Here is an 11,231-nt window from a genome sequence, read left to right as displayed (position 1 = left end):
GTGATACTTCAGTTATTTCTTTTTAATTACTTTGCAAACATTTCTAAACACCTGGTTCTGCTTTTTTATGATGGGGTATTGTGTGTAGATTGATTATAACAAAAATGAATTTTATCCATTTTAGAATAAGGCTGTAAATGTAGAAAAAGTGAAGGGGTCTGAATACTTTCTGAATGCACTGTGCACTCAGGTTAACAAAATATCTGAGTATATGTGAAACACAATTGGCTTCTGGTTCTGTGGATCTCCATGACTGGAGTTCAGTAATGAGCATGTAAGTAATGAGCATGTAAGTAATGAGCATGTAAGAGCCAAAGTTTGACACAACAGCAGTAAAAAACGCAAAATATTTTTGTGCACTTTATTCCAATGCAATACTGGTTTTACCAACGTCTAGTTGCCACTAATTCTTCTTTTAAACTAATCTTTTTCAATGTTTCGTAACCAACCACTAAGGCAAGAGCTGTTGGAGCTGTAGATAAGATGCGAGCGGTGAGCCCCTTGGTGAAGCCCCACGCACCTTCCTCTCTCAGGAGCTGCCTGAAAGTGTCACTTATCGATTTGTCCCCCACCTGAATGTGAGAAACAAAAATTTGACAAGTCCCATGAAGTTGTACGGATTGAGAAATGTCAGTGTTTCCGATTGATTGAGTAGACACAATATGTAGGAAGAAACTGCAGATGCTGGTTTAACCCGAAAATAGACACAAAAAGCTGGAGTAACTCAGTGGGACAGGAGGTATCTCTGGAGAGAATGAATGGGTGATGTTTCCGGTCGAGACGCTTCTTCAGATTAGAATTGGGTAGACCTTGAATTCTACTCAACATCATGTCTATCTTGCTTATACTATTCTTCAAACTTGGATAACAACAGCCAAAACAAACAGCCAAAACATACAGAAAACAGTATCTCCTTCCTTGAAGGCAGACACAGAGTAATTGTTTAATTCTTCTGCCCTATTGTTATTCCCAATAATACATTCTCTGTCTGCAAGGACTCGCACTTGGGATCGTTGTTTTTATCCATTGTATCTATCGTCTATAATACTAAAACTCTGATCTTGACCGCTTTTGGCCCACTGCGCTGCGATTTCCGAGAGAGCGCCGCCAACAACGGCCGTAATTTTTGTCCACCTCACTCAGAGCCCCCTTCCGCCTTACGGGTGCGGAGGATTTTACCCATCGATGACAAACCAGAGATATTAATGTTTTAAAAAAATTCACCATTCTCTCTGCTGCTCCTGCTGGAGGGAGGGGGAAGGTCTATAAAACCAGGAAGTGGTGTGCCTCACTCAGTCTCTGCAAGATGGATGAAGCCAAGGGTCACGTCTCTCTGAGCTCTGAATAACACTGAACAAATGTCTACACAACTGTGAGTACCCTTAATGTGGTTTGAAAATGAAAATATGGTTTGTTTGAAGTAAAAAGGCACTGCCTGCAAATGGTTGTTTGGGTGCTTTGGCTTGAAGTTGAAAGGCATTACTTACTGCAAATGGTGGCTTGGGTGCTTTGGCTTGAAGTTGAAAGGCACTACTTACTGCAAATGGTGGCTTGGGTGCTTTGGCTTGAAGTTGAAAGGCACTACTTACTGCACATGGTGGCTTGGGTGCTTTGGCTTGAAGTTGAAAGGCACTACTTACTGCAAATGGTGGCTTGGGTGCTTTGGCTTGAAGTTGAAAGGCACTACTTACTGCAAATGGTGGCTTGGTGCTTTGGCTTGAAGTTGAAAGGCACTACTTACTGCAAATGGTGGCTTGGGTGCTTTGGCTTGAAGTTGAAAGGCAAGACTTACTGCAAATGGTGACATGGTTGAAAGGTACTACTTACTGCAAATGGTGGCTTGGGTGCTTTGGCTTGAAGGTGAAAGGCACTACTTACTGCACATGGTGGCTTAGGTGCTTTGGCTTGAGGTTGAAAGGCACTACTTACTGCAAATGGTGGCTTGGGTGCTTTGGCTTGAAGTTGAAAGGCACTACTTACTGCAAATGGTGGCTTGGTGCTTTGGCTTGAAGTTGAAAGGCACTACTTACTGCAAATGGTGGCATGAAGTTGAAAGGCAATACTTACTGCAAATGGTGGCTTGGGTGCTTTGGCTTGGTTGAAAGGCACTACTTACTGCAAATGGTGGCTTGGGAGCTTTGGTTTGAAGTTGAAAGGCACTACTTACAGCAAATGGTGGCTTGGGTGCTTTGGCTTGAAGTTAAAAGGCACGACTGCAAATGCACTTACTTCCTGTTTGCACTGTATATTGATTTTAGATAAAATGCTACACTTACGGCTGTGATTGTTGGCCATCTTACTCAGTCCCCCTCCGCTGAGCAGGTGCAGAGAATTCTTCCCATCAATGAAAAATAAAAGTGTTATTAGTGTTTAAAAAATGTTGAGAATCTCTCTCCTGTCAATCACGCCATGAAAGCCACACCTTTTCCGGTGGGAGGGGGAGGGGTTATAAAACCTGGAAGTGTGGATGTGGCTCAGTCTCTGCATGATGGGGGAGGGAGAGGTCACGACTCTGTCTGAGCTGTTAATCAACTGAACACATTGAATGTCTACCGAACTGTGAGTTTGGTGTTTTGTGTGGTTTTATGGTGGTTTCACCCTGCATGAAATGGTATGAAGCTGCATTTGAATTTGGTGGCCTTGCATCCTGCTTGAAGTGGTATGAAACTGCACTGAATTTAGTGGCCTTGCACCCTGCTGAAAGTGGTATGAAACTGCACTTGAATTTGGTGGCCTTGGAACCAGCTTGAAGTGGTATGAAACTGCACTTGAATTCGGTGCCCTGCACCCTGCTAGAAGTGGTTGGAAACTGCACTTGAATTCGGTGGCCTTGCACCCTGCTTGAAGTGGTAGAAAACTGCACTTGAATTCGGTGGCCTTGCACCCTGCTCATAGTGGTAAGAAACTACACTTGAATTTGGTGGCCTTGCACCCTGCCTGAAATGGTAGGAACATGGATTTGAATTTGGTGGCCTTGCACCCTGCTTGAAATGGAATTTCAAGGAATAGTCATGAGTCAACTGCCAGCCCACCAGCCGTGAGTGAGCTGCCAGCAGATCAGGCTTGAGGGACTGAGCTGCCACCCCAAGAACCCATACCAGCACTCCAGAAAGCCCCCCCACTGGCCACCAATATTGGAATTGGTGGAGATGTGGAATATTGCGTCGGGGGACCAGCCCTCCTGTGTGACATGGGACCCAACGGGTCCCACTTAGTCTAGTATATTACTAAAACTCACATCTTGTTTGTACCTTTATTTGTTTGTATGTTTGTACCTTTATTTGCGCAAAAACGGTACATGATAGCGCTACAATTTTTGGCCCACCTCACATTGTCCTGCGATGTAAATGAAACAAGTTTCGTTCAGATTGATGTTATATTTTATAAGTTATTGGCATTTAAAACTTAAAATAACTTAAAACAGCGACCCTACTTGCCGCCCGCGCGTGCGCAGTGGAGCCTTTCTGCATTTTCAGATCGCCCTTTTTTTTTCACTCGCACTTGCCTGGCTCTGAGGCTGGGGCTGGGTCCGGAGCGGCGCCGCTGCTCCGGGCCCGTTAGGAGGGAGAGGAGCGGGACCCAGGGCAAGGACTAGACCGCACTTCATTGCTGACGTGGTGGAGAAAACTGGGCCAGCGGTGGTTTACATCGAGAACCTGGGGAGGTGAGGAGGGAAAGTCGGGGGGATTGGGGAAGAGGAGGGGGTAGGGAGGGAGAGTGAGGGGAAAGTGGGCGAGGTGAGGAGGGAGAGTGGGGGAGGGGGGGGGGATGGGGGGAGCGGAGGAGGAAGGGAGTGGGGGATAAAGGGAGAGGAAGGGGCTAGAGAGAGGAGAGGGGTTATGGAGGGAGGGAGGAGTGACTGAGGGTAGGGGAAAGGAGAGGGAGGGAGGGAGTGGGGGAGAAGAGGGGAATGAAGAGAGTGCTGGGGGAATGGAAGAGGATGGGGTTAGGAAGAGGGATGGCCAGGTAATGGGGAAGGGGGAAGAGAGAGGAGGGGAGGGAGGGGGTGAGGGGAGAAAGCAGTGGGGGGTTGGTGGAGGGTGGGGAATGGGGGGGGGGGGATAATGGAGGAGAGGAATAAGGGACTGAAGAGGGAGGGTGAGATGCGTTCACATTGATCTTATTTTTTACAAGTTATTGCCCTTTTAAACACTAAAAACGTCAGCTGCACCTGCACAGTTGGGGGCTATGGGTGAGTGGTGGAATATGGCGTTGGGGTAACGGGACCCAACGGGTCCCACTTATTATACCAATAAAAGTCCCTGCTGTCCAGTTTTCTCATGAGTCTACACTTAGATTTTATCTTCCGTTTCTTTATTAATTTTGGGTCTTCCTTCAATGGGTTCTAAAATATCATTAATCCTCAGGTTTGCTGCCACTTTTGGCAACTTTAGGTCTCTATCTTGGACTTAATTATCTCAGTCTTAGTTGAACCACTGTTGGACTTTTGTGATTGAAAGAATGTTTTTGTCACTCTCGACCCATGGTTTCACACTTTGCTTTGTTTAAACTTAAGACCCTTGTTTCACATTAAACTACTTCATATTCACACACGGTGTCAAATTTTATCACATGCTCACTCATTCCCAAAGACCCCTCAACAAGGCTATCAATTAACCCTTACTGCACAAAACTGAGATACAAGATAGCTTTCTTCCCAGTTGATTCCTCACATATTGACCCAGTAAAGTCTCTTATTTATAATCCACAACTTCATCTTTCACTTCATTGTGGCAAATTAAATTTGCTTTAATCTATATGAAGGTTAAAGTCTCCCATGGTCACTATATTTAGAGTCATACAGCATGGAAACAGGCCCTTCAGCCCAACTTGCCCGTGCTGACCAAGATGCCCTATCTACACTGGTCCCACCTGCCCGTGATTGGCCCATATCCTTCTAAACCTTCCTTATTCATGTGCCTGCACAAGTGTCTTTTCTTGTTTCAACATTGCTTGAGTTTCCTGGTTTAGGTCAAGCCCTGTACTACAACTATTTTGAGCCCTATAAATAACTTCTATCACTGTTTCCTGACTGTGGTTATTTCTTAGCTCAACCCAAGTTGATTCTAGTTAAGCATCATAATATGATAGGCCAAGATCAGTTAATACCACTGCACAGATCTCCTCCCATATTAATACTTTATCACCTCTCTTTCCTTTTCATCTGTCCTTCCTAAATGTGAACAGCCTGGAATATTTAACTCCAAGCTCTCATGTAACCACCTGTCAGTAATGGCAATCTTCTTATCGAGTCCACAGCCAGAACTGAACACACTTCTCGGCATCTGCATACAATGGTGTCTGTCTTGTCGCTTCTTGTGCGCGGTGGTGGAAAGATTGGTGGAAACAGGGGCGCGACGTGAACGTTCTTTCCTTGACACCAGTAATGACAATGGGATCCTCTCCATTTACTTTGATTTATACCATTAATTAATTTGCCCGATTACAAATTTGGCAAGTGGTCAGCACCCTTAATATGGTCATGTTTAATATTGTGTCTGTACTTTGACCCCCTTTACTGCATGGCTGAGTTTTTGCTGTTTGTTTATTTCGGTTTACCACATTTTTAAACTTCCCCTTCCTGCTTGGTTTTCTCCTTCTTGAATTCCCTTTGAGGTTACTAGCACAATTATTGTTCAGTAAGACTACACTGAAACAGTTATCAGGATGTTTGCAAAATGACTAAGTAAATCTTTGATTTTTGCTAAAGTATAAACTGGAGATCTTGAGAAATGAATAAGGTCCACATTTGGAAGTGAAAATGAGGAAACAATGCAATAGGAGTAACTAGTATAACAGGTAAAATATGCAGTCTATTTGAAACTGTATCAACTCCATTATCTGAGCATTTATTCTGGCCATCAGCATGGTATTGAGGATACTTGGTGCACTGTAGAATAGGTGATGAAAATCATACATCAAGAACTGGGATAAACCTTTTAAAATTGTGATGAGAAATGTCTTCAATACATAACTGATGAACTTTTGGAATTCTCTATCATGAATGGCGTTGAGGCTCAGTCATTGTGTTCATTCAAAACATCAGTGAATAGGTTTCGAACCATTTACGGAATCAAGGGTTTTGGGGGAAATGGCACTGAGGTATAAGATCAGACATGATCTTAACAAATGGCAGAGCAGACTCCAAGGGATGGATGACCAACTATTGGTTCTATTTCTTCCAGAATCTGAATGGTGGCAGAGTCTTAAATCCAACAAATGAGGCAGGGGTTCTAACCTCATCATGGCAGAAATTATATATTTTGTTATAAAAACCCATCTAGTTCACTAACGTTCTTCAGGAAAGAAATCCATTGCTCTTACAATGGGCCTGCAGAACTGAACATCATTCAAAACTGCTGTACTAAAGAGGAACAAGGACAAAGCTGATGGAACACTAAATTACAACACAACGTAGTCAGTCCAAATGGACCAACATCATTGTCTTCTGGAAAGTTTATATGCTGTCTCACAGTCTCATCAATCAACAGGCTGAGACAGCAATTCTGGGTACAATTAGTCTAATTGACAAAATCAAATTGTGAGAGGCGAGGACAGTGGTTTTAAAATAGGAGGGAGTAGACCTGGGAGTCCTCAACATGATTCCAAATAACACAGAGCCTCCCGGTTTCAGGCCAAACAAGGGGAAATCTTCTGATGATCGTCTGGTGCCCTCCTTTAGCTAATCTTCTTCTTCTTGCGTATGGCGTGCACAGCTTAAAGTTGTAGGACAACTTGGTCTATTTGATCTTGTTTGATTGTGCATGCCAGGTTGATTGCATTCATTGAAACAGTGCGGACCACGTGAAGGTTGCAATCTCCCACCCTCCCTTAGCTAATGAATCAATGGGATACCATGTATAGCATGGAAACAGCATTGAGAGTAGAAGGGCACAAAATATTCAGCCACTGGGGGACTTTAATGCCATGCCAGTAAGATTAGTTCAGTGGCAGCTGGATGATTCCCAAGGGGGGATATGAAAGATTAGGTCTGTGGCAGGAAGTGAATGAACAACATGAAGGATAAACCTATTGACCTTCTCATCACCAAATCTACATATTGTTGCAGCATGAAAACACAAGGAACCACAGATGCTGGAATCTTTAGCATAGGAGCATCTTGAGTGTTGGAGACACTCAACAGGCCAGGCAGCATCTGTGGGGAATGTACAGAAGATGATTCAGGTTCAGTCACTTGAGAGCAGAGAGGGATCCCAACCTTTGGGGCGGCACAGTGGCGCAGCAGTAGAGTTGTCAGAGACCTGGGTTGGATCTTGACTACACGTGCTAGTTTGTATGGAGTTTATACGTTCTTTTGTGACCTGCGTGGGTTTTCTCCAGGATCTCTGGTCTCCTCCCACACTCCCACAGGTTTGTAGGTTAATTGACTTGGTATAATTGTAAATTTTCCCTAGTGTGTGTAGGATAGTATGTGTATGGGGATAGCTGGTCGACGTGGACTCGGTGGGCCAAAGGGCCTGTTTCCGCACTGTATCTCTAAACGAATCTAAACTAAACCTGAAATGTCATCTGTCTATTTCCATCCACAGTTGTCTGACACACTGAGTTCCCCCAGCAGTTTATTTCTTGTTGTGGCCACATATCACAATTGTGCAGAGAAAATGCCACCTTCAGCTGGAAGATATTCTCCATCCTGCTTAATGGAAGCACACATGGGCTTCAATGAGGAGCTGAGAGTCAGCAGGGGCAGCTGAACTGTATTATTATCAGAACCGGCAATCTCATGGCCTGGCATAATCTTACTTGACCATGACAATCTAGGTTATGGACCAACACAAGTTCAATGAAGTGCAGAAGGGAATGCTGGCAGCAGCTCCAGATGTACCTCAACCCGAGCTGCTAATATTGCAGCAACATATGCGTTACACAGCAGACGGACCGTACAATAAACAGTACGATAGATTGAATAAAGAAACAAAAACAGCGACACAAGGAACTGCAGATGTTGGTTTAGAAGATTGAGGGGGGATCTTATAGAAACTTACAATATTCTTAAGGGGTTGGACAGGCTAGATGCAGGAAGATTGTTCCCGATGTTGGGGAATTCCAGAACAAGTTGGTCACAGTTTAAGGATAAGGGGGAAATCTTTTAGGACCGAGATGAGGAAAACATTTTTCACACAGAGAGTGGTGAATCTCTGGAATTCTCTGCCACAGAAGGTAGTTGAGGCCAGTTCATTGACTATATTTAAGAGGGAGTTAGATGTGGCCCTTGTGGCTAAAGGGATCAGGGGGTATGGAGAGAAGGCAGGTACAGGATACTGAGTTGGATGATCAGCCATGATCATATTGAATGGCGGTGCAGGCTCGAAGGGCCGAATGGCCTACTCCTGCACCTATTTTCTATGTTTCTATGTTTACTAAAAAACAGAAAGTGCTCGAGTAATTCAGCTGGTCAGGCTGCATTTCTGGAGGACATGGATAGGGATGTTTTGGTCGGGACCCTTCTTCATACTGCAAAAAAGGGCAATGTATAGTGCTGATGATGTACTGTGGACTTCCAACCAAACTTCTTTAGTTCAATCTATCATTCTTTATTGCATGGTCCTTCTGCTGTGCAGCTCATATGAGGGAGATAGATGAAGCAAATCTGAAGACCAATGTCTGACAAGTTCAAAAACAATGGCATGGTAATATGTGGAGATTTCAATGACTTTAACTGTAACTTGGGTAGAGAATTATTTTATCACATTCTGGAGCTTTTTGTTTTAGCCGATAGTTAGCGTGATCAGCAAAAGGGGAGCGGTGGATTCTGGATTTAGTTTTGCATGATGAAGTTGGGAAGTAAGAAGAATGGTGGGGGGGGGGGGTGATAAGATTCTCAATTCAGATAGATGGCATTGTCAGTACAAAAAGGCAAGAAAATAGGACTAAAGGTTTGAAATTGGGGGAAGTGAAAGCCGAGAAGTGAAGTTAGCAAAGGGAATTGGAAACAGCTACTTGAAGGTCAATCAGTCTCAGAGAAAATAGAGGCAAGCCATTTTGGGTAAACACAAAACATAAGATTGGACTGACAAATTTAGAGTTCCCAGAATGAATAGCTGTATCGAGAGTTAGATAAGACAATGATAATGTGTGAATGATTGTGGACGATTAAATAAAATAAGAGAAGAGTCTAAAGAGATCCACCAGATTATATACCAGGGAAAACAAAGAACCACAGTCATTGCTGTGGTTTCAGTGTTCCATGTTACTGTGACCCAGTAATTTGGGACTGTGAAATGTTACTTGGACATGCTGCTGCTACAGCATGCAGATTGTTTGAAGGAAACATTTTAAACTAAAAAAAAGAGCTAGAATGCTTGCAGCTCTTGCACTCTTTCAGAGCTCGCAAGTCAGATAAATGTTTAAAGGCATTAAACGTTGAACCTGAAGATAACAATGTATCTGTTTCCTCTGCTAACCTTTTGTTAGCCAACATCCTCTGAAGGCTTGCATCAGTGACATTGCATGTCAAAGGACGACTCTTGCTTATCTCCGCCATGAACTGTTTCTTCAACACAAACATGAGCAAGCAGTGCCAACAGGCTAGTCAACCCTGAAGTGTGTTTCAATTAAGTATGAAATATGATACTCATCCGGAAACAAAATCTCTAATGGGCAATCCAAATCTACACAATAACCTGTAGCAACTTGCCAAACCTCATCGGCAACTCTTGGCCAACTAAATGACAGAGTAGAGAAATGGAAATGCTATCACCTTCACGTCCCTTTCAAGTCTCACCTCCCTGATTTGGACAAATTGTTATTCTTTTCCATCGTCAATGGGTAGAAATCCTGGAAGCTCAAACTAGCTGCACATTTACTGTATGGGGGATAGTCTAAAGAAGGGTCTCAACCCGATATGTCACCCATCCTTTTTATCCAGAGTCGCTGCCTGACCCGCTGAGTTACTCCAGCACTTTGTCTTCTATCTTTGGTATAAACCAGCATCTGCAGTCCTTTGTTTCTGCAGGGGTTGAAGCCTTTTGTTAACTAACATCCTCTGAAGGCTTGCATTAGTGACATTGCAGGTTAAAGGATGACACTTGCTTTTCAAAGCCCCCTGGAATGCACATTAAATGTTGGTCTAGCTGTTGGCATTGGCAAGCTTGGAATGAATGCACCCTCACCTGAACCCTTGTTTTGATCACATCCATTGGGTTGGTGACTATAGATGCTGTGATTGCTGCCATTGGTCCAGCTATTCCTTGAATAATCAGATGAGGCCATTCACTGGGAGTCCATTTTGAAATTTGCTCTAAATGATACACGGAAAAACAGGGAATGAATACATTCAACAAGATATTTTTTCACCCAGATACTTCTTGCAAGCATGTGAGGTTTTTTCACAGATAAGTTGTTTTAAACTTGTTTGGGTGGCACAGTAATGCAGCTGGTAGAGCTACTACCTTACAGCGCCAGAGACACAGGTTCAATCCTGACCTCGGATGCTGTTTGTGTGGAGTTTGCACGTTCTCCCTGTAACCACGTTAGTTTCCTCCGGGTGTCGTGGTTTCCCCCCACATCCCAAGGATGTGTGGGTTATAGATTAATCGGCCTCTGTAAGTATGTAGGAATGCGAAAGTGGGGTAATATAGAACTAGTGTGAACAGGTGATCGATGGTCAGCGTGGATTTGGTGGAGCGAAGGGTCTATTTCCATGCTATATCGCCAAGATAAAGTAAATAAATGGTTACCAAGTATGACTAACATATGTCCTTCAATATCTATCTTGTTTGAACTAATTCTATAAATGGAAGATTATTGCTTCACCTTTATACACTATTAGAATCCACAGTGAGAGCAGAGATAATAATACCAGGAGTAAATGCTTTAGGTCTTTACACCACCATTTGAATATTTTTTCTTTCCAATTCTCTGAATCTTCAATTTCCCTATAGTCCATTATCTCTCTCTGTTCTAAATACACTTTATTGATCATCCGTAGTAGATGCACCAGAGAATGCCTAAAAATCATAATTCTCAGACAGCAGAAATTCTACCTCCTCTCTGCATTAAATACTAGTCCCTTATCCTGTTGAGATCTCATTGATATTGTATTGTAAACAATCTGCCTAGGCTAATGCAAACCCATTCCGAGCCCTTTAAATTTTCTGATACTCAAACTGATCAGAAATGAATGTTTATTACTGGGTCTCTGGAATGGGCGGATTCGCCTTTGAAGGTAGGACGGGAGTAGATTTGTATCCACTAGAGTTTAGAAGAGT

General features: G+C 43.4%; 1 protein-coding gene across 3 annotated transcripts in view; it reads right to left on the bottom strand.

Annotated features, from left to right (window-relative positions):
* Window positions 1–345: 345 nt before the first annotated feature.
* slc25a44 (solute carrier family 25 member 44) overlaps window positions 346–11,231 on the bottom strand; it is a 35,144-nt gene continuing 24,258 nt past the window's right edge. For all 3 annotated transcript variants that reach the window (XM_033014872.1, XM_033014874.1, XM_033014873.1), the window contains 2 exons: window positions 10,134–10,261; window positions 346–572 (listed from right to left, as the gene is read on the bottom strand). In XM_033014872.1, the coding sequence (XP_032870763.1) occupies window positions 384–572; window positions 10,134–10,261 (317 nt within the window). In that variant the 3' untranslated portion in view covers window positions 346–383. The remainder of the gene's footprint in view (window positions 573–10,133; window positions 10,262–11,231) is intronic.

This window comes from Amblyraja radiata, chromosome X (genome assembly GCF_010909765.2).
Source record: "Amblyraja radiata isolate CabotCenter1 chromosome X, sAmbRad1.1.pri, whole genome shotgun sequence".
NCBI lineage: Eukaryota > Metazoa > Chordata > Chondrichthyes > Rajiformes > Rajidae > Amblyraja > Amblyraja radiata.
The sequence above is the reverse complement of the archived record's forward strand: the minus strand, read 5'-3'. Positions and strand labels throughout refer to the sequence as shown.